At 39.7% G+C, this 26,336-nt stretch overlaps 1 protein-coding gene across 2 annotated transcripts in view; it reads right to left on the bottom strand.

Moving 5' to 3' along the window:
• The window catches only part of lmbr1 (limb development membrane protein 1), a 215,561-nt gene that overhangs the window by 119,872 nt on the left and 69,353 nt on the right, over positions 1–26,336 (bottom strand). For both annotated transcript variants that reach the window (XM_063044423.1, XM_063044424.1), the window contains exons 6-7: positions 20,806–20,932; positions 16,982–17,050 (exon numbers count right to left, since the gene is read on the bottom strand). In XM_063044423.1, the coding sequence (XP_062900493.1) occupies positions 16,982–17,050; positions 20,806–20,932 (196 nt within the window). The remainder of the gene's footprint in view (positions 1–16,981; positions 17,051–20,805; positions 20,933–26,336) is intronic.

The raw sequence follows: 26,336 nt of genomic DNA, 5'->3' as shown, positions 1-26,336 counted from the left end.
GGAGATTGTGGAGATGTTGATGCTAATCCAAAAGGACTGATGTCAGCAAGTGAGGAAATAGAGGATCCAGCTACATAAGGAGATATTGAAGCCAAGGTCTTGAAGCTTATTGATTAGTTTTGAGGGAATGATAGTATTGAATGCCGAGCTGTGGTCAATAAAGAGTTTTCTAATGTATACATCTTTGCTTTCCCGATGTTTCGGGATTGAGTGAAGAGCCAATGAAATGGCATCTGGTGCTGACCTGTTATGATAGCAGGCAAATTGATGTGGATCCAAATTGCACCTCAGTTCTACTGAACAATTGTCATTAAGGCAAGTTATTGTGTTCTTCTTGGGCAATGGTATAATTGAAGCCTGCTTGAAGCAGATGGGTACCTCAGATTGCCGAAGGGAGGGGTAAAAGATATCAGTAAACAGTCCAACCAGTCGATTAGCACAGGATTTCAGTACTCAAACAGGTTAACCGTTTGGGCCAGATGATTTCAGCGGGTTCATCCTCCTGAAAGCGAGCTGTGGTGTACTAGCATCCGAGGCAAGTGGTCCCGGGTTCAAGTCCTTGCATGCTTTCCATCCATGTTGGGCTGAGTGCCGAACTAGCAACTTGGCCTCAAAAAACAGACAAAAACGCTAAAGAAACTGCAAGGTTGCTGACTGATGTGCCACAAGGCACAGAAAGGAATAACAACAACCCTCTTGAAGGATCTCTCAAATTGGCCCCAAAACTGAAATCACAGATCGTCAGGGCTGTGTGACCTCATGAAGGTGCACTCCATGTTCTGCCAGTCAAAGCGAGCATAAAAGGCACTGAGCTCATTTGGGAGCGAAACCTTGCTGTCCCATCCGTTGTTTATTTTTACTTTGTAGGAGATGATAGCATTCAAGTCCTGCCACAGATGTCAAAGATGTGATTCAAATTTGATCCAGAATTGCCGCTTCACATGTGAGATCGCTTTCCGGAAGTCATACCTGGACCTTTTGTACTTTCCTTGGCAGTCAGATCTGAATGCCGCCAATCTAGCCCTCAGTAGATTATACCATAAGCATTTGTCAATAAGGGTCCACAACATCAAACCAGGACCAGGAGGGAAAAGTTCAAAGTAAATTTAGTATCAAAGTATGTATACCACCATATACTACCTTCAGATTCATTTTCTTGCAGACATTTACAGGAAACTACAATAGAATTATATGAAAAAAACTATACATAAACAGATAAAAACTGACAAGCACCATTGTGCAAAAGGCAGCAAACTGTGCAAGTAAAAATGATGTTTTTACTTGTAACGTAATGTAACTAATGTAAAAATAAAGTAAAAACATGAGTTGTAATGGGTCCTTGAAAGTGAGATCATAGATCATAGAATCAGTTAGAGTAGTGGTGAATGAAGTTATTCATACCAGTTTAGGGGCCTAATGTTTGAAGGGTAATAACTGAAGCCTTAAGTAGTAATCTATCCCCTAAAATTATAGCCTTTGAGGTAAAAAAAAAAGATTTAGGGATGTAAAACAAAGCTGACTAAATCAATTCAGTGTATAGATCAGTGTACAAAAGGGCCCGAGTGGTTGAGGGGAATCCAAATGTAGCTTGTTTCAAGTACAAATGACTTCTGATATTGTGACAAATACCTTCCAAAGCTTCTTAATAAAAATCAAAAGTTAACTCTCTCCGAGCCTAACTGATTAAAGTCAATTCAAGCTGCTAATGGATACATATCCTATATAGTTACATATACATACACACATATATGCAGAGACTGTATATACACACGCACTGATTCGATGATGTTACATTCATCAATACATTAGTGCAATGTCCATTAAACAAAACCGAGGAAAATAACCTGATCCACAAAAACATTGGAGGGTTTTGAAAGATCTTTGATCTTTTTGATGGGTACTTTGTGGATTTCCCATTACTCCACCTCTCTGACAGAAGGGTGAACGAAATTATGGCCTTCTGATACAAGAACAAGAATTAAGCTTCAGTTAAAATTTCAAGGATGAAAGAATATTCCCTTCTCCTGTCTGATAATATGGCAGGTGTTTTAATTCCACCTGGAACTCACCAATTCTCAACCGAAACCAGGATTACAACACATATCCTTCAATACTGAAAAGTTCTTATTTTTAAAAGAACACATTAAATTCAAATACAATAATTTATACAGAATTTCTACACGTTAAAGCCTGCTTAATATGTCATCAACACAAGAGATTCTGTAGATTCTGCAAATCTTGAGCAACACACATTAAATGCTGGAAGAACTCAGCAAGTCAGGCAGCATAAAGAGGACTAACAGTTAAGATCTTTCATCAGTTCTGAAACATCGACTGTTTATTCCCCTCCACAGATGCTCCCTAATTTCTAAGTTTGCTAAATTTGCTGATTTCCTCCAGCATTTAGTGTGCGTTGTTTAATATGTGAACCTTTTTCCATTAAGGCAACCAAGAGATTAAAGCGAGAAACTTTTCTCCACTGTGTAAACTGGAAATTCAGCCCTCAGCCTGTTTGCATGAGAAATTATATTCAGTTTGGGCACCTGTATATTGTGACAGTTCAGTAATTAAATTCGCCCTTAAAGAACTTGCATCACTACCAGAAAATCTAGTCGATGGAACTATAAATTAGCTCTTAGAAAATTTGTGATAAAAGTCATTTTTTGTTTATCTCTTATCTTAATGCATGTGCAGATGACGTGGCTTCATGTTATGAAAAATAGTGGTAACAGACTGTTTTCTGGTTTATGTAAAATACAGAGAAATTTCTATGTATAGTTATTAAAAATGTTAGTCTTTGCCTTTAATGAACAGCAGTGCTCCTGCTCAATATACCTGTTGGGGACAGGTATAATTTCTAAGATACTCGTCCGAAAAACTCAAAAGCTGCACCAGATCTTATTCCCCACCTAAATTATACCAAAATGTGGTGACAACATCTTTCCAATTCTTGACACACAAGTGGCTAAATAAAAATATTTTAAAGTGAATTTTGCATAATTTCCTTCCCAATTTATATTGACTGCCTTATGATCTCTATCCAGCTAGGGTTCCATTTATAGAGCAAATTTCACACAAGCTGTGCTCAATTCTGGTCATCTCACTACAGGAAGGATGTGGAAACCATTGAAAGGGTGCAGAGGATGTTGCCTGGATAGGGGAGCATGCCTTATGAGAACAGGTTGAGTGAATTCGGCCTTTCCTTCTTGGAGCGACGGAGGATGAGAGGTGACCTGATAGAGGTGTACAAGATAATGAGAGGCATTGATCATGTGGATAGTCAGAAGCTTTTTCCCAGGGCTGAAATGGCTAGCACAAGAGAGCATAGTTTTAAGGGGCTTGGAAGTCGGTACAGAGGAAATATCAGAGGCAAGTGTTTTTTTTAAGAACAGAGTGGTGAGTGCGTGGAATGGGCTACTTGCAGCAGTGGTGGAGGCAGAAATGATAGGGTCTTTTAAGAGACTCCTGGATGGATACATGGAGCTTAGAAAAGTAGAGGGCTATGGGTAAGCCTAGCTAGTTCTAAGGTAAGGACATGTTCGGCACAGCTTTCTGGGCCAAAGGGCCTGTATTATGCTGTAGGTTTTCTATGTTTCTAAGCTTAGAACATCATAAAACCCTTGTTATAGCAATGAAACAGTTGTTACAACTTAGGAGAATGTAGCAGACAACTTTAAGTACAGCTACCATCAATGGGTGGATAAATCTATTTCAGTTACGCTGGTAAAGGAATAGACAGTGGCCTACGCATCCGAACAACTCCTCTGCATTCCTGCAAGTAAAACTCAGGAAACTTTTACTCTTACTCAAGAGGAGGCACAAGGTACTCCTATCCAAAAGTTGGGATTAGAGGCAATGTTCATCCATTTATATTGTCGTCCTTTGGAGTATTAGTTGAACACATTAGCATGCTGATTCAGAAGCAAAATTACCATCCCCGAGCAATGACTAACACCTAGCACCAAAACAACATTTGGCATGGTTAGTACCAAGGGTTTGAAAGGAACTGTTGAAAGAGTTTGTGCAAGTAATGACAGTACAGTTAATTGCCGAAGTTTTTTGAACTACTAGTGGTTACTGGGATAACTATCACCTCAAATCCATGTTCTCTTGTTTTTGATACTCATAACATGGGAAAAAGATTCTGACCACCTACCCATATTCTCTATTTCCTGAGGAAACTGAGGTCCTTTAACATCTGCCGGACAATGCTGAGAATGTTCTACAAGTCTGTGGTGGCCAGTGCTATCATGTTTGCTGTTGTGTGCTGGGGCAGCAGGCTGAGGGTAGCAGATACCAACAGAATCAACAAACTTATTCGTAAGGCCAGTGATGTTGTGGGGATGGAGCTGGACTCTCTGACGGTGGTGTCTGAAAAGAGGATGCTGTCCAAGTTGCATGGACAATGTCTCCCATCCACTACATAATGTACTGGTTGGGCACAGGAGTACATTCAGCCAGAGACTCATTCCACCAAGATGCAACATAGAGCGTCATAGGAAGTCATTCCTGCCTGTGGCCATCAAACTTTACAATTCCTCCCTTGGAGGGTCAGACACCCTGAGCCAATAGGCTGGTCCTGGACTTATTTCCTGGCATAATTTACATATTACTATTTAACTATTTATGGTTTTATTACTATTTATTATTTATGGTGCAACTGTAACGAAAACCAATTTCCCCCAGGATCAATAAAGTATGACTATGACCATATCAGTACTTCTTATGAATTCATATAATTCTGTTCAGTCACCCTCAACCTTGTTTCAGGGACTGGTACTGGTTTATTATTCTCACATGTGCCGAGATACAGTGAAAAGCTTCTGCATGCCACCCAACTAGACCCTGGATACATAATTATGAGGTAATAAAATAAAAACAGAAAGCAAATATAGCATGACAGTTAGAGAAGTTGAGTAAATAAAGTGTAAGGCCAAAATGCTGTTGATAGGGAGATCAAGAGTTTATCTTTACCATAAAAGAGGTCCATTCAAGACTCTTACAGCAGGTGGATAGAAACTGTCCTTGAGCCTAGTGATATGCATTCTCAAACTGTTGTAGTTTCTGTCCAGTGGGAGAGAGAGAAGAGGTGGGAGGGATCCTTGGTTATGTTGGCTGCTTTCCCAAGGAAGAGGGAAATGTAACAATCAAAGGAACAGACTGACCAATGCCTTACGAAGACTTAGCATTACATCCTTGCTTTTATATTCCCGTACTTTCAAACTGAATGCAACATTATATTTGCCTTCCTTACCACCAGCTCAACTTGTAAGCTAACCTTAAGGGAATCCTGCACAAGGACTCCCAAGTCCTTTGCAGTTCTGATTTTTGATGTATGTGCATGGCCATACAATGTATTCCAACTGCCACTTCTTTGCCCATTCTCCCAGTCCTTTTACATACCACCTTTGTCCTCAATGCTACCTGCCCCTCCACCCATCTTTGTATGGTCTGCAAACTTGGCCACAAAGCCATCAATGCCATCATTCAAATCATTAACATATAACGTAAAAAAAGTAATCCCAACACCACTAATCACCTGCAGCCAACAAGTAAAGGCCACCCTTATTTCCATTCTTTGCCTCCTGTTAGTCAGCCAGTCTTTTATCCATGCTAGTATCTTTCCTACAACACCGTGGGTTCTTATGTTGTTAAGAAGCCTCACGTGCAGCAACTTGTCAAAGATCTTCTGAAAAACCACGTAAACAACACCCACTGATTCTCCTATGTCTATCCTATCTGAAAGATCATTACTCATACCTCCACAATCTCTTCAGCTACTTTCAAACCTTGGAGTTAGTCCATCTGGTTCAGGTGCTTTACCTACTTTAGACCTTTCAGCTTCTCCATAGTAATAGCAACAACATTCATTTCTGCCCCCTGACACTCTTGAATTAATGGCTAGTTTCTTCCATAGTGAAAAGTCATCCACCACTTTTCTCCCCCATTACTACCTTTCCAGTGTCATTTTTCAGCAGTCCAATATCCACTTTCTCCTCTCTTTTACTCAATATATCCCAAAAAAAAACTTCTGGTAACCCCTTTTATAGTACTGGCTAGCTTTCCTCCATATTACATAGAACACAGAAATTTACAGCACATTACATGCCCTTCTTCTCTCTTAAGGCTTTTTTCATCTTTTCTCTTATGGCTTTATTTTTAGTTACCTTCTGTTGGTTGTGTTTTTTTTTAAAAAAAAGCTTCCCAATCCTCTAACCTCCCACTGATTTTTGCTATCTTATATGCCCTCTCTTTTGCTTTTATGCTGTCTTTGATTTCCCTCATAGACCAATTACGTCATCCTCCATTTAAAATACTTCATCTTTCATATGTAGGCATTCTACAAATTCTGTCTCTTGGGATCCAGCGCCAACCTGATTTCCCTAATCTACCTGCAAATTGAAATCCCCCATGAGGCACCAAGTAAAGTTGAGGTTGACAAAGATAAGAGCAGAGGATGGGCGGTCATTCAGCAATGCCTGCCTGCATTTGACTGGTCTTCCTCTCCCTGTCGCCAGCTGCTGTCGGAGGAAAGTACAGGAATCTTGGGATCCACTTTGCAAGGATTGATTGGTGAGGCTCACGGCTGTGGACCCATTTTCGGAGGACTTAGCTTCATGTTGCATGTGTTTCTGGATTCTGGCTATTCTGATTTTTGCTGTTTGATCGAAGTTACCAATGCAGACTGGGGCACGTTGGCAACAACTAGCTCTGTAGTTTGTAGTCAGACAGCGGCACTGAACTGAAGTAAACTGAAAACTCTTGGACTCTTGGCTTGATGCTTGGTTTCTTGGTTATGTGTTGTTCGCTCACTTTTTGCCATTTGCACAATTTGAGTTTTTTTGAAAAAGCGTTTGGTGTTTGATGTTTTCTTTGGGTTCCATGGCGTTTCTTAGTTTCGTGGCTGCCTGAGGGAGGACGAGTCTCAGAGTTGTATTCTGTATACATACTTTGATAATAAATGTACTTGGACTTGATCTAAGAGTCTAGACTGACATCTACATCATTTATTATTATATTGTAATTTGTCCTCTACTGTGCCTATTGTCTTGTTTATTAATTATTGTACTGCCCTGCACTGTTTTGTGTGTTTTATGTAGTCCTGTGCAGATCTGTAGTCTAGTGCAGTTTTTATGTTGTTTTACGTAGTCTGGTGTAGCCTTGTGCTGTCTCACATAGTCTAGTGTAGTTTTGTGTTGTTTCATGTAGCAGCAGGGTCCTGGAGGAACATTGTTTCGTTTTTACTGTGTACTGTACCAGCAGCTTATGGTTGAAACAACAATAAACTTGACTTGACGACTTGATCTCCCGATCCTATGTCACTTCTTTCTAAGGATTTGATTTCATTTTTTTTTTACCAACAGAGTCACGCCACCTCCTCTGCCCACCGGTTTGTCCTGTCAATACAATTTGTATCCTTGAATGTTAAGCTCCCAACTATGATCTTCTTTCAGACACAACTCAGTGATACCCACAACGCCGTATCTGCCATCATTAACTGCACTGCTAGATTATCTACCTTATTCCATATACAGAATGCATTCAGATATAACACCTTTAAGTATTGTATTTATCACCCTTTTTCAGTTTGTCCCCATGTTACACTTCAACTCATCCCACTGACTACAATGTCTCACTACACATTGCAACTACTTGCATACCAATGGCCCCATCCTCAGCCCTATCACTCCAGTTCCCGTTCCCCGTACGAGAGACCAAGTTATAGGTTCTAATGGGAACACTCTAAAAGTTCATCACAGACTCATATGGAAGAAATGGCCTTTGTGCCATAAGATCTCACTTTCCTACTCTCCTGTTGTTCTATCGTATTATTGATTTCTTTGTGCTGGAACCAGTCATTTCCAATTTTCCATTTATTCCTTGGTTACTCAGCGAGATCTTCACTTTTTCTTAAATCCCACCCCCCCCCACTCTTGCCATTTATCTGCGGTGAATTACCAGAAGCCACTAGACACCACTCCTTCAGAAAATAAAAATGAGGATAACCAAAAACAATATCGTCTTCCTGAATTATGATGTTAAAGATTTATATAAAACAACGAACACACAATTAATGCATAATCAACAGTCCATTTCTTCACACTAATTGAGAAACAAAACTGCTAGGAACTGGAAAAAGAGACATCAGGAAAAAAAGGTATCGATACACCCTGTAAATATAGCTATACATCATATAAAAGGAAATTGTTCCAGCACTGGAGACCAGCAAAATGTATAATATATTAATCCACCATAGCACTACAGCTCTAAACCCATGTATCTGATTAAAGCTTACAGGATATGCTAACATACAAGTAACACAATATGAAATGGTCATGTTAGAAGTTCAGAAACCTAACTTAGTTTGCCAGATTATTTTGCACCAAAATAAGAACTATGGTATGTCAAATGGGAAATGCGGCCAATCTCCTCACTGTGTGCATTCCACACATAATTAAATCAATTTGTACTAACTCCCATTGACTAAGTTCTTCATATGTGAGTCCAACTGTGAAACAAACAGATCTTTAATACAGCAACAATACATCATATACCAATTTTTTGATCAAGGTTATTGAGACTTAAAAATAATTCTTCAATAATTTTAAAATAATTAAATTAATTTACAAACTAATTCCAATGTTTCACATACACAACTGTGGTAAGAATGCAGACAGTTGTGTTAAACTTTTTCACGAATATTTGACCACTGCATTCGAATATGAAACAAGTGGAATATTGCAACTACATTGAGCAATATAACACAAAATACAAACTGACAACAAATGCAATACACCATTTGTTTCTGCCACATGTTTGTTCCATTAAATTATCAAACTTGAAGACCGGTGGGAATGCCAAACACAAATCCCATAGTTGGACTAAAAATGAAATTTTCAGACTGGTGTTTGTTTTCCCTAAGATCTTGTTTGCACACCCAAAATATCCTCTTGGGATCTTTACACAGAAAGGAGGAATCAGGCAACATCAGGTCAGCTAATGTAATATTCATGGACAATGGAACATATTGAAGACTACAGGGAGTTTGCCTAACACTCTATGGTAGATGGGTCCAAATGACTGAACATCAATCTGACTTGCGCATGAGTAGACTTCCAATTATAGACAATGAAAACCATCTTCCAGGGAAGAAGGCACAGTTGCTCATCATTTCTCTCCCCTATGAAACAACTGCCCAACTTTTAACAATCTACTTTCCATGAAAGAGCAAAATTATTAAAATTGACAATTCTGTGTTGCAAAACAAAAACATGCAATCATTAAAAAATGTAAAATAACGATGATTACAATAATCAATAGCCAACTGTTCTGATATTTCATGGTAATCTTTCTTCACTTCTCCAACAGGGAAGTAAAATTGCAATTACTGTGCTGCAACAGGTTAACATAGGCCAAGCTCATTTAGATTTGAAGTGCTAAAATAATACTAATATTCTGTCACTTGCCAATAGCTGCTGAAATATTAGCCATGGTTCTGCAATATCCAAACACTGGCAACTCACTTGTTCCACTGCAGTGTAGAAAGTCATTAGTGACCTCTGCTGGTTGATACACAAATGTACAGGAGCAGTCCGATGTAAATATGATAAATTAGAGATGAGAGGCTCCATGTGAGGGGCATACACAGTAACCGAGAAACCTTGGAGTGTATGTACATTCTCAAATTCTTTAAAAATTAGCAGGGCAGTTGAATAAGGTGGTTTTAAAAAGGCACAGGGGATACTTTCCTTTATTACCCAAGACACGGAATACAAGACATAGTAAATTTCTTGCATTCTTCTGCTTCCTTTGTATTACTTTGATTTCAGAGTGACTGATGAGACTAATATGGGAACAATAAACTCTAAAGCACTCCTTTAGCTGCTCATGCACAGCTTCGAGATATTTTCAATGTCTGTACCTGAGGTCTTTAATATTCCCACCTGTCAACGGAGACGGCAAATTTTTTTTTCTGAGAAGGCTTTGAGCACATCCTTGAATCTTTTCCTGCTTACCTGTAAATTTGCTCTCCAATAGAAACTGGAATAGAGCACCTGTGTGCAAGTCTGCTCAAATGATAAGACATGCCCAACCGAGCCAGAAATGTTAGCCTTGGAGAGGACACTGTCAAGTATTCATTTATCCTTTCAGTGAATTTGGAAGTTATTGCAGAGAAACTATTGTAGTATCTTTCCAGTGCCTTGCCAGCTGCAGTGGTTCCAACCTCAGAATGGCATTGAATGCTCATTGATGCCTGGTTTAATGTCAACTGTAAAGCCTTGATTTTCACAATCAGCTTTTCCTCAATCAATAGTGGTGCTGGTGAATTCCATCAATATCTGCCTTCTCTAAGAAGCAAAATCGTACTTAAGAGTGGTTGACCATGTTTCCCAGGGTCTTAAGAGTGAAACTTGTCAGAAGGCATTGTTGCAAAGCTTGGGTAGGTTGGTAGTTGACCTTGTCAGGTGGGTATCAATTGAAAGACAATGCTACAACACAGGAATCAAATCTTGGCTTGGAACTGTCTCCATTCATGGGAAATGTAAGCATAGTTTACATACTTCAGCTCAGCTTCTGTGATTCACGTGACCTTTGTTCTCAACTGCGGGTCTATGCATTTCCTTTTAGTTCGGAAGATTAGCACCACTGCTGCAAGAAGTTTGTTGGGTGCGAAGTACAGCAATGCCATGGAAATTTTTTTTACCTTTCTTATTAGAATATATAACACCAATAAGACCACAGCTGAAGTACTATATTCATTCTTCAGCATCACGTTAAGGAAATATGCAACTGCACTGGAGAGAAAGCATTTGAGATTCTAGCTACAAGTATTAGATAAACTAAGATTGCTTTCTTCGTAACAGATCAGACTGAGATGATACTTAGATATATGCAATTACGGGAGCACTAGATACATTTTATAAATTCAAAACTAAAGTACATAGATTTCAAATATATTGGAAGGAGGATTAGAGGGGAGATGAGGAGAGATTTCTATCCCTCTATGCAAGGAGTAGTAGAGATCTGGAAGAGTGGTAAAAGCAAAAACCTTCACCACATCTGAAAAGTACTTGGATATGTACTTGAGGAGCAGAACTTCAACTCAGGCACAATGGACTTCTTCTGTACAGCAATCTTCCTATGATTCCCCCAACAGCTTTATGAATACTAACTCTCAAAATGCAAGATTCACCTAAAAGAACATAGATTTGCATTGACAATCCACTTTTAGTAAGAGATTGAATTGATGCATGAACTTCACAGAATCTTACAGCTGACAGCGGACACTTTGAAAGAATCACCCAGTTAGTCACAGCCTCATTCCTACTCACTCAAAGCAGCCCTACAAATATTTCAAGTGTTCATTTAAATCCCCCCTAATAGTTATGAGTTAAATCCTTCCATCATTCTTTTAAAGTCTGACAATGCAGATATCAACACACAGTCTAAAGACAAAGTCATCCTCATTATTCATTTATTACTTAAACTTGTACCCTCTCATTGTTGATCATTTTGTAACTCTAAAGCAATTTTCAATTGTAGCCCATTAAACCTTGTATGATTTGGCATACCAAATCTGGTCTTAGTGCTACTGTGGTGTAGCATTGACTGCTGCTGTTTCTCAGCCATGGAGATTCCAGTTCAGTCCTGGGTATTGTCTCTGAAGAATTAGTCATGACTGCATGGGCTTTCACCAAATGCTGTTTTCCTTCCACATCCAAGAGATACTGTTTGAAGCATTCTTTAAAGGCATGCTGCTAAGTCAAGTCAACAAGTGGGTGGCACTGTATAGTCATGATTTACAGTACCAACAGGGATTCAATTCCCACTGACATCTGTGAGGAGTTTGTATGTACTCTTCGAGACCACACGCTTTTGTTTCCTCTGACATTCCAAAGGCCTAGAGGTTAGGGTTAGTAGGTTGTGGGCATGCTCTGTTGACGCCAAAAACATGGTGACTCTTGCAGGCTTCCCTCAACACAACCTCATACTGTGCTGGTCATCGACGCAAATGATGCATTTTCGCTGCATGCTTCAATGTACGTGTGACAAATAAAGCTAATCTTTATGCTCATCTTCTGCAGATTACCCCTTAATGAAAATAAGCAGCAAAGAAAAAAAAATCAAACAGGAACTGACAAGAATCCAAGAGAGAGAAGCTGTGGGGTGATAGACAAGACCAGCTCTATTGCACTTAGTTATTTCAGTGACTTACTGGCAAATTTCCACTATCAATATCCCTAAATTGTACCATCTACAATTAGATAACATATTGCAGATGGGGCCTAGTCACCATCATGAAGGGAGTAGCATACCCTCATTTTATACTCTGTGTCTCTCTAGTTACATATAATGTATGCCTTCAAACTAGCCCACTTAACATGCCCTGATATCTACCAAGTCTAGACCTTTATGTTCTTGCACCCAATTCATAACCTCACTATTGTCTGATCTCTTCCTCCTACTAACTGATCAAAGCTGCAGTATCCTAATAGTGAGATCATCGAAAAATTATGCCTGAGGATTCTTCAACGACTTATTTGCTGTGTACTCCATCTAGTGGCAAGACTGAATATTAGTACAGAAATTATAGAGACAAATCCCAACTGCCTTAAAGTGGTGTTTTAAAAAGGAACACAGATGTGTTAGAAGGCAACTCCTGCCTAAGAAACTTGGATCCACTCCAATTTGCCAATCATCACAACAGATCAACAGCAGATGCCATTTCATTGGCTTTCCACTCAACGCTGGAACATCTGGACAGTGAAGATGCATACATCAGGAAGGCAGTCAGTGACTACAGCTCAAAACTAATCAATACACTTCAAGACCTAGGCCTCAGTACCTCCCTGTGTAACTGGATCCTTGGATTTCCTCACTTGCAGACACTAGTCAGTTTGGGGTGGCAACAAAATCTCCTCTAAAATTTCCATTGGCACAGGTGCAGCACAAGGCTGTGTGCTTAGCCCCCTGCTCTACTCCCTTTACACTTACGACTGTAAGGCTAAGTGCATGTCATATACAAGTTTGCTTACGGCACCACTGTCACTGACAAAATCAAAGGTGGTGACGATTCAGCATATGAGGAAGATTCAAAATCTGGCTGAGTGGTGCCACAACAACAACCTCTCAATGTCAGCAAGAACAAGGAGCTGATTAATGACTTCAAGAAGAGGAAACTGGCAGTCAGTGAACCAGTCCTCATTGGGTATCACAGGTAGAGAGGATCAGCAACTTTAAATTCCTCAGCGTTATCATTTCAGAGGATCTGAAATGATCCTGTAAACAACTGCCATTAGAAAGAAAACACTGCAGTGCCTCCACTTTCTTAGTTTACGAAGATTCAGAATGACAACTAAAACCCGACCATCTTTTATCAATGTATGGTGGAGAGTATATTGACTGGTTGCACCATGGACTGGTATGGAAACAGCAATGCCCTTGAATGGAAAAGCCTACAAAAAGCCCAGTCCTTCACGGGTAAAGACCTCCCCATCACCGAACACAGCTACGTGGAGTACTGTCACAAGAAAGTAGCATCCATCATCAAGGATCCCCACTGCCTCTGTCATACACTCTTCTCGCTGCCATTAGGAAGGTGATACAGGACCTTCAGGACAGATACTGCCAGGTTCAGGAGCAGTTATCCCACAACCATCAGGCTCTTGAACCAGCGGGGACAACTGCACTCACCCTATCACTGAACTGTTCCCACAGCCTCTGGACTCACTTTCGAGGTCTCTGCAACTCATTTTTGATATTTATTGCTTATTTATTTACTAATAATATTTTATGGGTTTTTTTAAATTTTATATTCACATTTTGCCATCTACTGCACATTGGTTACTGTCCATCCTATTGGGGGCCAGTTTTTTACCGATTCTATTGTGTTTCTTGTACTTACGGTGAATGCCCACAAGAAAATGAACCTCAGGGTTGTATATAGTGAGATGTACTTTGATAATACATTTACTTTGAACCACTGAATTTAGGATCTTGGTAACTAAGTGTTTTGCCACCAATGATGGCATAACATAATTTTAAAAAAACAAAGGTAATCAGGAGATCCAAGTTAGTGAATGACAAGCACTGCCGTCCTTGTTCCTTGCACTCAATTATGGACCAAACTCCATTTATGTGCTTGAAGAAAAATTTCTAGGAGGAGGAGTTCCCCAGTTCTCTCAAAGACACTCTGAAGGTACCTGGTAATAACCAAGCTACACATTTTACCGCTTCTCGCAGATGGTCATGAATTGCCTCAGGTTCTTTCACTGGGTGCTCCTCGAATCCAGGTGCTTGTACTCCAATTTTTCACAAATATCATTGGGCAAGAACATGTGCTACTTCAACCAGCTATAGACTAGTGGGGTCTTCCTGTAACCTACTGTGTTTGACTAGAAGTTGCCAGTCATACATAAGTTATGCTACATTTGGATTCCCTTGCTTGAAGCCTCTTACCTCATTATATCAAAACTAAGCTTTACCATTGCCAATAATCCACGCTGTGTGTTTTTAGTTGAAAGAAAAGTTAGTTAGTTCTGAGACGCAACCTTTTCAGGTGAAGCAGCAATTCATTTGCACTCCTTCCAATCTAATGTAGCCTCATGTATATTGGAGAAAACAGAGGCATATTGAATAATCACTTTATGAAGCCACAGTTCAGGCCACAATTGTAACCCTGAGCTTCCAGTGCCTGCCACTTTAATTCACCATCACATCTCCACTATGACCTGTTTCAAGTTAGGAAAAGGGGAAGTACAACAAGATCTAGGTGTTCTTGTACATTAGTCACTGAAAGCAAGCATGCAGGTACAGCAGGCAGTGAAGAAAGCTAATGGCATGCTGGCCTCCATAACAAGGGGAATTGAGTATAGGAGCAAAGAAGTCCTTCTGCAGTTGTACAGGGCCCTGGTGAGACCACACCTGGAATATTGTGTACAGTTTTGGTCTCCAAATTTGAGGAAGGACATTCTAGCTATTGAGGGAGTGCAGCGTAGGTTCACAAGGATAATTCCTGGGATGGTGGGACTGTCATATGTTGAAAGATTGGAGCGACTGGGCTTGTATACTCTGGAACTTAGAAGGCTGAGAGGGGATCTGATTGAAACATAAGATTATTAAGGGATTGGACACGCTGGAGGCAGGAAGCATGTTCCCGCTGATAGGTGAGTCCAGAACCAGAGGCCACAGTCTAAGAATAAGGAGTAGGCCATTTAGAACGGAATTGAGGAAAAACTTTTTCACCCAGAGAGTGCTGGATATGTGGAATGCTCTGTCCCAGAAGGCAGTGGAGGCCAAGTCTCTGGATGCTTTCAAGAAAGAGATGGATAGAGCTCTTAAAGAAAGCGGAATCAAAGGTTATGGGGATAAGGCAGGAACTGGATACTGATTGTGGATGATCAGCCATGACCACAGTGAATGGCGGTGCTGGCTCAAAGGGCCAAATGGCCTACTCCTGCACCTATTGTCCATTGTTTCTTTCTAACAATGTGGAAAGGAACAATGCACGCTTGAGGGACAGAAGCCTGAAGGCACACTCAGCAATTCGGGAACAGCTTCTTCCCCTCTGCCATCCGATTCCAAAATGGACATCGAACCCTTGGGCACTACCTCACTCTTTTTAATATCTATTATTTCTGTTTTTGTACAATATTTAATCTATTCAATTACATCTACTGTAATTGTTTTACTTATTATTTTGTTGTTGCCTTCTATATTATGTATTGCATTGAACTGCTGCTGCTAAGTTAACAAATTTCACAACACGTGCAAGTGATACTAAATCTGATTCTGATTCCTGGATTCTTATCAAATTTTACAGCTCACTCTTTACCTGCATCTTATCTGTATATTTCTGCCCATTAACATTTGGCTCGATTCATTCCTTCTGACCTGCTGGGCATATCCCAAGCATATGAGAGATAAAGTTAGTTTGTAAAATCTACATTAATTAATTTGGTCTCACACTAGTGAAAATATTTTCCTTTTCTCTAACCGGTCCTCCCTCACCATCTCTGCCATTCAAAAACCAACTCTATTTCTCCATTTCCCAGTGCGCAGACCTGAAAACTGTTTCTCTTTTCACAGATACCCTGACCTACTGAATATTTCCAGCATTTTCTATTTCAGATTTCCAGAAAGGCCATCTTTAATGAGAAAATGATTTCAAAGGAAGCCAGTCTGTATGCAACTTCTCAAAATATTAACCTAAAATAAACTCTTACATCATAGCATTAATGCTGAATTATGAGATACTGCATTTTTTTTAACACCATAAATGTGATTTTTTTTTTAACTTGTGAAAAGAGGATGTGCATTGTACTTAATACACTTGCAGCTCAAGGAAATTGAACTTGGTAACATCAAATGGAAAAGAACTTGGAAAAAACTGAAAACAGCCATTTGGCATTGCATGTTTAACTCTTGCATGTTTAGATCAGAGGAAAACTTTCTAAAAGTGAAGAAGAGTTACTAAAACCAATCGTGGTCAACTCCACAAGATTATATTCTACACAATAATTCTACAAATTTTCAAAGCAGAATAAAACATCTTTTGAAAATTTGACACTTTTGGAAAACATCTTCAACAGCTCATTTTTCCTAAGGATGTGTACTTTCCATTACAACCTGTACATATCTTTTTAAAGTCCATTCAATCATTTTGGTAGCCCAGCACCCAATTCATTTGAGGTCTAAATCCAGTTGGCTTTTTCCACTGGAACTCATCCCGTTCAATTAGGCATTGGGCTCTGTCACCTTCTTTTTAGGGCTCCACAAAAACATGATCCTTCTTAATTTCTCATTTACAGCCTGGGTTTTATGATAGGGTAATGATTCCTTACATTCCTGTTTTAGTCTTGTGTATTCTACCACAGTGATGCAGTCAAAATCACTCCAACTAGAAAATGCATCCAGTTTTGTAGCAATACAATAGCAATAAATAAACTCAATCTTTTATCGTTACTGAATAGTTACTTACACAATAGTAGTAATCCACCCATCAACGAGATGCAGGAATACAAATAAGGAAGGTAAAATTCCCAAAGGTCTGCAGGAAGAAACAACCCAGTAATAAGGCACCTTTAGTAAAATTTGTCCATTAGTCCTTCAAAAAAAAAACCAACTAAGTCATAACAATTTTGGAATATACAAAACAAGAATTAATAAAATATATCTCGAGTTATAATGGCAGAAAATAAACAAATGCACAGTACTAGATTTTACTGGAAGTTCATGTCTTCTTGAAGCTGACTGCTTAAAGACAGTTGTAAAAATAAACATTCTATAAGAACTTATAAAGCCTAAGATATAGCTATCTAAACAAATCAGTAAACTCTGCATTTTTTTTAAATAAAAAGTCACCGAGTCATAGAAAAGTACAGCACAGAAATAGGCCCTTCGGCCCAATTAGTCTGTGCCAAACTTCTTTTGGTTTAACGGTTTTCTGGTTCAGGGAGAATGCTCACCAAATCATATCCCACTTTCAACAGAAACACAAGGAACCAAGAATCAGGCCTCCTAAATTCTTGAAGTATGCTCAAAACTTAATGGACATGAAGAGCACAGTCTGATCTTGAAGATCATGTGAACCATAACCTATCATTTGTACCCTTCAAAATAATATCTGAATTCCACAATCTAACTACTGCTTTGGGATGAAGACCTTAGTGTGACAGTGCACAAAAATTATTCACAGCCAGAACTATTTTAAAGTGTGCAATTACTACATTTAATTTAGGTAAATGCTACAGCTAATTTACACACCTACTATAAATCCCAAAGACATTGTAATTGCTCAAATAGTAGTGAAATAAATAACCTGATGTTTTCATACTAGATACAGAGTTCTGTAAAAGGAAAGAATATCGAAAAATATTTCTGAGGTTGCATTTGGATCAGCCATGATCTTACCAAATGACAGAGTAGGCTTGAGAGACTTTGTGACCGACCCACTCCTGCTCTGGCACTTAAAATTTGTAAAGACAATTACATTTCAAAATTCACCACTGTGCTAAAATGATTCAAAAGAAGTCTCCAGCAATTGGCATTTTTATGGTCATCAATTCCTTTATAGTTATTTATTAAGTTCAAATGTTGGAGCAGGTAACTCTGACAAAATGTACAATAGTTACTTATTATGCCAAATAAAGTTCTCCAAACACTCCTGAATAAAATGAACATTTGCATTTCCGTTAACAGTTGTATAGCTCAGTAATAATGCATCAACAATATGTTACCCCAACACAAGAGGAATAGTGCTACTTCGAGATACTAGACCAGTGAGTTGCTTCAGTTGTCAACTTTGATGTTTTTAAAGATCAGTAACCAATGCTGTTATCCGCCCTAAAAACACTTTTTTTTAATTTAATAGATTGTAGGGATGATACATAGGACAGAAAACAAAATCCAAAATGTGGCATTACATCATTTTTAATTAATACAATTTGATTTCAGTTAATTAGGACACATCAGGACCAGTACACTTTGGCCGAATTAAGCACAAAATACCATTTAACTGAGTCATAAATTATGCATTTAAATGAAATAGAGAATAAATTAGAACACTACCAATACTACTACAGTATTATCAAACTGTATTAGTTCTGATAGTTATTGGCGGAGTAACTCATCTCTAATAAACAAAATCAGCGCAGACACTTGGTGCAGATAATAGACTACCTTTATTGCCTTCCTGCATGAAGTCACCCTCTATTAAGAAGGCTAACCAGCAGTAATAGCTGTAAGCAGAGAGAACTATGCGGCATACAGCATGTGGCATGCACTAACTACAAGCACTACTACACTACTGCACTAGACGCTTCACACACACCCTATAAGCGAAAACTCTCACCCACACACAGCCTGGCAGCTTCAGGAAAAGTGCCAGGAGCAACATCAGGACCTGTTTGTGGCCTTTGTTGACCCTCTCCAAAGCATTTGACTCTGTACAAAGAGAGCTCTTATGGGATGTCCTCCTTAGGTTTGGCTGTCCCAATAAATTTGTTAACATCCTCCACCAGTTCCACGATGGGATGACTGCTCGGGTGACCAAAGGAGGACAAGATTCTGAGCCCTTCCTTGTACGCACAGGGGTGAGGCAGGGGTGTGTACAAGCGCCAGTGTTCTTTAACATCTTCCTCTTCTGTGTTACCAAGCTTCTCCACAACGAGATTGAAGACAGCAGCAGTGTGGCAGTGGACATTAGATTAGATGGAAACCTCCTTGACATCAGGAGGCTCCACGCGACCACCAAACTCCGTAGAGAGCAGGTCCTGGAGCTGCAGTATGCAGACGACTGTGCTCTTGTGGCCCATACTCCGGAGGATCTTCAGACTGTCCTTGCTGTGGCGGTGAGAGGGTACAGCAGGATGGAGCTGACTGTCAATACCACCAAGACAGAAGTGGTTTGCCAATGGAGTACCAGTGTCCCACCCACTCTACCTGCCTTCACTGTTGGTGATGAAAAACTGTCAGTAGTGCCATCTTTCAAATATCTGGGGAGCATTCTCTCTGAGGATAGCGGCATTGACAACGACATCCAGAGCCGCATTAAACAGGCATCAGCTGCCTTTGGGAGACTTCGGCATAGAGTCTTTCAGAACAGGAGCCTTCGTCCCTCCACAAAGGTCGCCGTATACCAAGCGGTCTGTGTTACCACCCTCCTTTACAGCTGTGAAGCTTGGGTAACCTACAGCCATCTCATCAAGTCCTTGGAGCACTTCCACATAAGCTGCCTCCAGAGCATCCTGGGAATTACCTGGTGTGAGCGGGAGCCTCACATTGAAATACTTGTAAAGACCAACTGCAGAAGTATTAAGGCCATGATCACCCAGCATCAGCTGCAGTGGCTGAGGCATGTGATAAGGATGCCCCATGTCGGCTACCCCGCAGAGTGTTATACGGCCAGCTACATCATGGTCGATGCTCAGCTGGAAGGCCGAAGAAGCGCTATAAGGATCAGATGAAGAATGGCTTAAGGTCAAGACCTGAGGACCTGGGGGAGGTTGCTGCTGATCGTACCACTTTGGCGACAGCTGTGTAGTGACGGGGTTCATATTCTGGAGATGGAAAGAACAACCAGAAGACAGCAGATGAGGGCCAGGAGAAATGCAGCCATGGTTGCCACCTCTACCACCACCACTACTACATATCCATGTCCCACCTGCAATAGAGCTTGTGGATCCAGGATAGGACTGTATGGTCATCAAAGATCTCACTGTTAAAGGAGTGGACGTCGTCATCTGATTTCGATGGACAACCGAAGAAGCATGAAGTCAAAATGAAAACAACAAAATTATCAAAAGTCACTGCTTTCTGAATCAGCATCTGTCAGCACAAATGGAAAACACAACACAAGAATATGCTACTGACACCATTTTAAAACTGTTCACTCCGTAATGTCTAACAGCTGTTTCTGGCATCACCAAGCCTGAATGCTGGAAAACTATTCTGAATTGTCTTGCTGCTCACTTCTCACCAATTATCAGTGACAAAAGTCATTGCTTTTTCGAACACAAACACATGCAAGTGACACTACCCCGTGCTGATCACTCTAAACAGGGGTTAGTGTCACACAAGTGTACACAACTGATGCTAGTTAGAAACTGTTCGGCAACAGTGTCCTGCCCCAATTGAGCAGCAGTGCCCCAAATACTGTAAATGAAGGGAATCACAGCAATTTTAACAATTTATCTTTTTGTTCTTTAAGAGATACCCCAAATAAATGGCAGTCCCAATTAACCAATAGCCCAATTAGCTCTATATCCACTGTATATCAAAATTTTGATTTTTCAGATCACATACCATACAAAGATTCCATGCTGGCAGCATCATTATCAATCAAGGCAGAAGCTACCCAAACTATTCCGAAAATGAGGAGCCCAAGAAGAATAAGCATGACTAGAGTCTCCAGAATTCGTGCTCTAATTCCCTGAAAGTAAATGGAAAACAACATGTTGATATATTAAAACATGATCTTTGCAGTTGAGGAACGAATGATTTCATTAACAGTCAGTGAAATCTAGCACCCTTCTTGCATCCAGAGATGCTAAGCCACATTAACAGAAAATAAAAGAACAATCGCATTATCAGTAGGAGATGAAAACATAGCCTACATTGGAGTGGCAAGAGCAGGTAAAGCTGTATATATCTTGGACAGTACAATGAAATTGCAAAACATTTTTGATTTTATTTCAATAGCAAATAGAAGTCAAGCAAAATTCAATGCAGAAATCGAGACAGCAAGTAAGTTTTCTGTTTTACAATAGAAAGAATTAAAACAAATGAAAGTCCACTCATAAAGACACAATGTCTTTCAGTTCCTACCCACTTCATAAAACAAGCTGAAGCAGCCCAACCAATTTCAAACCTCATCTCCAAAGCAGACCATTAATTAAAAACTATATATATTATAAAAAATTACACACTTCTCTAGCTTCCAATAATTTCTCCCATCTCCCTCTTTTTTTCCATTCCCTGTTCTGGTTCCCCTTACATCTCTTCTCCTCACCCACCCTCCTTCCTTTTCTTTGATGGTCCACTGTCTTCTCTCATCAAATTCCTCCTTCTTTGGTCTTTTATCTCTTCCACCTATCACCTTCCGGCTTTTACTTCATACTCCATCTCTCTCTCACCTGGTTTCACCTACCACCTGTCAACTTGCACTCCACCCCCTCCCCCCAACTTCTAATTTTGGTTTCTGCCCCTTTCATTTCCAGTCCTAATAAAGAGTCTCGGCCCAAAATGCCAACCATTTATTCCCCTGCACAGATGCTGCCTGACATGCTGAGTTCCTCCAGCATTTTGTGTGTGTTGCTCAAATATGTCAGCATCTCCAGAATCTCTTTATACAGACGATAAGAAACAGGGGCAAAATTAGGCCATTCAGCCCATCAAATCTGCTCTGCCATTTGACCATGGATGATTCATTTCCATCTCAACCTTATTCTCCTGCCTTCTCCCTATAATCTTTCACACCCTGACTAATCAAGAAACTATCAGCCTCTGCCTAAAATACACCCAATTACTTGGCCTCCACAGCTGCCTGATATAACGAATTCCACAGATTTGTCACCATCTAACTAAAGAAATTCCTCCTAATCTCCATTCTCAATGGACATCCCTCTATTCTGAGGCTGTGATCTCTGATCCTAAAGACTCCCCCACTACAGGAAATATCCGCAGGAAAATATTTAGCACAATGGTGTGAACAAACTCTTTTGATCTCCACTAGTCTTTGATGAATGGCATTCTTTCATAAACAAGAACACAAACATCACAAACAGCAAAAGATGCAAAATGAATCAACGAATATCATCAGTAGAAGGGCTACAGAGAAACAGCACTTGGGAAATTAACAGCTGATTCATTTATTAAGTTGTACTGTTTATACAATAGAATCCTATTTGCAGGCTGAGAATAAACAGGGAAGACATAAAACAAGTACAGAACTTTTGCTACTTAGGAAGCTGGGTGACATCAAATGGTAGGTGCGACTTGGACATCAAAAGAAGAATAGGGATGGCAAAAGACATCTTTACGAGATTGAAGAGTATACTGACCAACACTAAACTAGGCATGACAACCCGCCTCAGAGTACTGAAATGTTACGTTTATCCAGTTATGTTATATGGCTCAGAATGTTGAACAATATCTAGTAACATGAGGAAACGAATTGAAGCAGCAGAGATGTAGTTTTTGAGGAGGATGCAAAGAATATCTTGGACGAAACGAATATTCAACGAGGATGTCATGAACAAAGCAAACACAAGAGAAATAATGTATGAGATCATGAAAAGGCAACGTAACTTCTTTGGACATGTGATTAGGAAAGAGGAGTTAGAATGCTCAGTAATTATGGGAAAGATTAAAGGGAAGAAAGCAAGAGGAAGGCAAAGACAAATGATGATGGAGACAGCAACCAGAGAACTGGAAATGAATAACAATGAATTGATCCACTTGACCTGAAACAGCAGTATGTGGGCCATGGCAGTCAAAGCTCAAACTGGGCACGGCACCTGATGATGATGATGATTATTTATATAGGTCAACCTTCACTAATCCGACTACTGTACCTGTAAATCCGGTTCCTTCGATAATCCAGCACTGATTATACTTAATGTGGTCCTTCAGTAATTCAGCATTTTTACTAATCCGGCAGTCCTCAGGTCTCAATGGTGCCGGATTAGTGAGGGTCGACATGTATGAGTACCCCAAAATAAGTGCTACACCATTTTTCAATTCGTCAGTCCATCTAAACTCATTACCTACTTTTTAAAATAAATGCAGGATCCTATCCCTAAAAGTCAGTGAACCAGTCAGAATCAGATTTAACATCATTGGCATGTCATGAAATTTGTTAACTTTATGACAGCAGTACAATGCAATACATGATAATATAGACAAAACTGAACTACAGTAAGTATATATCAAATAGTTCAATTAAATTAGTGCAAAAACAGAAATAACAACGTAGTGAGGGAGTGTTTCAATGTCCATTCAGAAATCGGATGGCAGAGGAAAAAAGCTCTTCCTGAATTGCTGGGTGTGTGCCTTCCTGATGGAAACAATGAGAAGAGAGCATGTCTTGGGTGGTAGGGGTCCTTAATGAAGGAACCCCCCCAATGTTTTTAAACCTCGTTTTCCCGAAAGATTTCTGGTAGCAACCCAGCAACCACTGCAATCACACAATTCAGTAACTTGCAGTAATTTGAACTCATGACATCAGAATCATTAGTTTAACACTAGAAGATGTTGCACGTTATTTAATAGTAGAATCAATTGTACAACAATCATTAAACAAGGCAAAAATGTACTAAAAATAGGTGATTCTCACTGGTAACGCAAGCTGAAACAAAGACTATTTACAAGTTTATATTATACAGTACATGAAATTAATTATATGGTAAATTCAAAGTCCAAAATTACCTCTAGACTGAAGGGGTTGCTTTACATTTGTACTCCTAATAGCACCAAGAATGTTTTAAACATGCAATCTCAGAACCATTTTCCCCTATCTATTCCAACCGAATATACATCTGGACTTAAACTGTTTACACTGAGATGGAACGGATAGTATTTTACCGACAATTTTGCAATTCCATTATCACTCCAAATGCCAATAAAACCAAACACCGAGAAAATCATATCACAAATCAGTTTAAAATGATGCGGGAAAACAAACAAATGGAAATATACCAATAGCAAACCAGCAGTTCTGACACCAACCCTTACTCACTCTTCCTTCAGTTAGTCCTGACGAAGGGTCTCGGCCTGAAACGTCGACTGCACCTCTTCCTACAGATGCTGCCTGGCCTGCTGCGTTCACCAGCAACTTTGATGTGTGTTGCTTGAATTTCCAGCATCTGCAGAATTCCTGTTGTTTTGACACCAACAGCAGGATGTGTGTTGAATTAAGAAATATTATCCTACTTCAGAAGAAAACGCTGTTTTGGAGTTGGAATGACAACAGAATTTTCCAAGGTTTTTTTAAGTTAGATTTTAGAACTTTATGCTCAAAATATTGATCTTAGTATAAAAGTGACAAAAAGTATTCAATTCCAAAACTCCAAGAACATGAAAGCTGCCTGCTGGAAGGCACAGCCCTACCAAGTGACAAGCTACTGTTATTTATATCTTCACTTTTTTTTTTAAATATGAGCCTCACTGGGCAACTCTCACTCAAACACTAAATAGTTCATAGATTAAAAATGAAAATGAGTAACTTGCTGTGTGACCCATTGCCCTTGTCCTTTAAATGCAATAGTAAAAAGAGCTGACAATCGTGAAGTAAATAGTTATGATCTAGTAAAGAATATCTTGGTCTGTTACTTGAGCAGAGATTTAAATAACCTCAGTCTTGAAGAAACCATCAGAAGTAAAATCTGTCGAAATATTGATATCTTGCTCCCCTACTCACTTGAGAACTGATACTGATACTTGTTTATGCATGAAGAATGCTTATTGCTCACTGTATGCAGTAATAATTATCTAGATATACACGTTTCCTGTCTTACCTCATCTTCTTGGTTAAGTACAAGGCACAAGTTATATAGATGTCACATCCAAGATGTAATCATGTAAATTGCTTATTAGCAACCCATCAAAATAGGTCTAAAGCCTCAAAAAATTCTGTCAGAAATTGATGGCACACAAGATGGGAGAATATTTAATCTGATACTAAAAATAGAGTGATTTGCTTTTTAATTTTTAGTTATTACATGCAACAATGGGGCAACAACACAATGAAAAAGCTGTCACAGCTCTAGTAATGCAGGTTCAATCCTGACTTCTGAAGCTGTCCGCTTGCAGTTTGCACATTCTCTGTATGAGCACAAGGGTTTCCTCAAGGTGCTCCTATTTTCTTCTACATCAAAAATGTGTTAGTAATTCAATTTCCCACTGTGTATACAAGTAGTAGAATTTGAGTGGATGTTTGAAGGAAAATGGGGAGAGTAAAGTAGATTAGGATATAATCAATGTAAATGTGCATTTGATGCCAGCATAGGCTCTGAGCCAAAAGGACCCATTTTCATGACTGAGGTGAGGAGGTCAAAGAACACTGAGGCTGTCTACAAGAAGAGTCAGAGCCGTCTCTATTTCCTGAGGAGGCTGAGGTCCTTTAACATCTGCCGGACGATGCTGAGGATGATCTTCGAGTCTGTGGTGGCCAGTGCGATCATGTTTGCTATTGTGTGCTGGGGCAGCAGGCTGAAGGTAGCAGACACCAACAGAATCAACAAACTCATTCGTTAAGGCCAGTGATGTTGTGGGGATGGAACTGGACTCTCTCATGGTGGTGTCTGAAAAGAGGATGTTGTCTAAGTTGCATGCCATCTTGGACAATGTCTCCCATCCACTACATAATGTACTGGTTGGGCACAGGAGTACATTCAGCCAGAAACTCATTCCACCAAGATGCAACACAGAGCGTTATAGGAAGTCATTCCTGCCTGTGGCCATCAAACTTTACAACTCCTCCCTTGGAGGGTCGGACACCCTGAGCCAATAGGCTGGTCCTGGACTTATTTCCTGGAATAATTTACATATTACTATTTAACTATTTATGGTTTTATTACTATTTATTATTTATGGTGCAACTGTAACAAAAACCAATTTCCCTCGAGATCAATAAAGTATGACTATGACTAAATAAAACCAGAAAATGCTGCAAATACTCAGGTGATCAGGCAGCATCTATGAAAAGGTCAAACACCTATCATCGCTTCAAAGAAAAGTTTGTGACTCAAAACAAACTATGGTGTGCTCCATTGCCTTACATAGCAGAAATTTGCATTGCTTTAGAAATTAGACGTTTTGCTGAGGGCACCAAGAGA

Source organism: Mobula hypostoma, chromosome 3, assembly GCF_963921235.1.
Source record: "Mobula hypostoma chromosome 3, sMobHyp1.1, whole genome shotgun sequence".
NCBI lineage: Eukaryota > Metazoa > Chordata > Chondrichthyes > Myliobatiformes > Myliobatidae > Mobula > Mobula hypostoma.
This window is presented reverse-complemented; position numbering and strand designations above follow the sequence as displayed.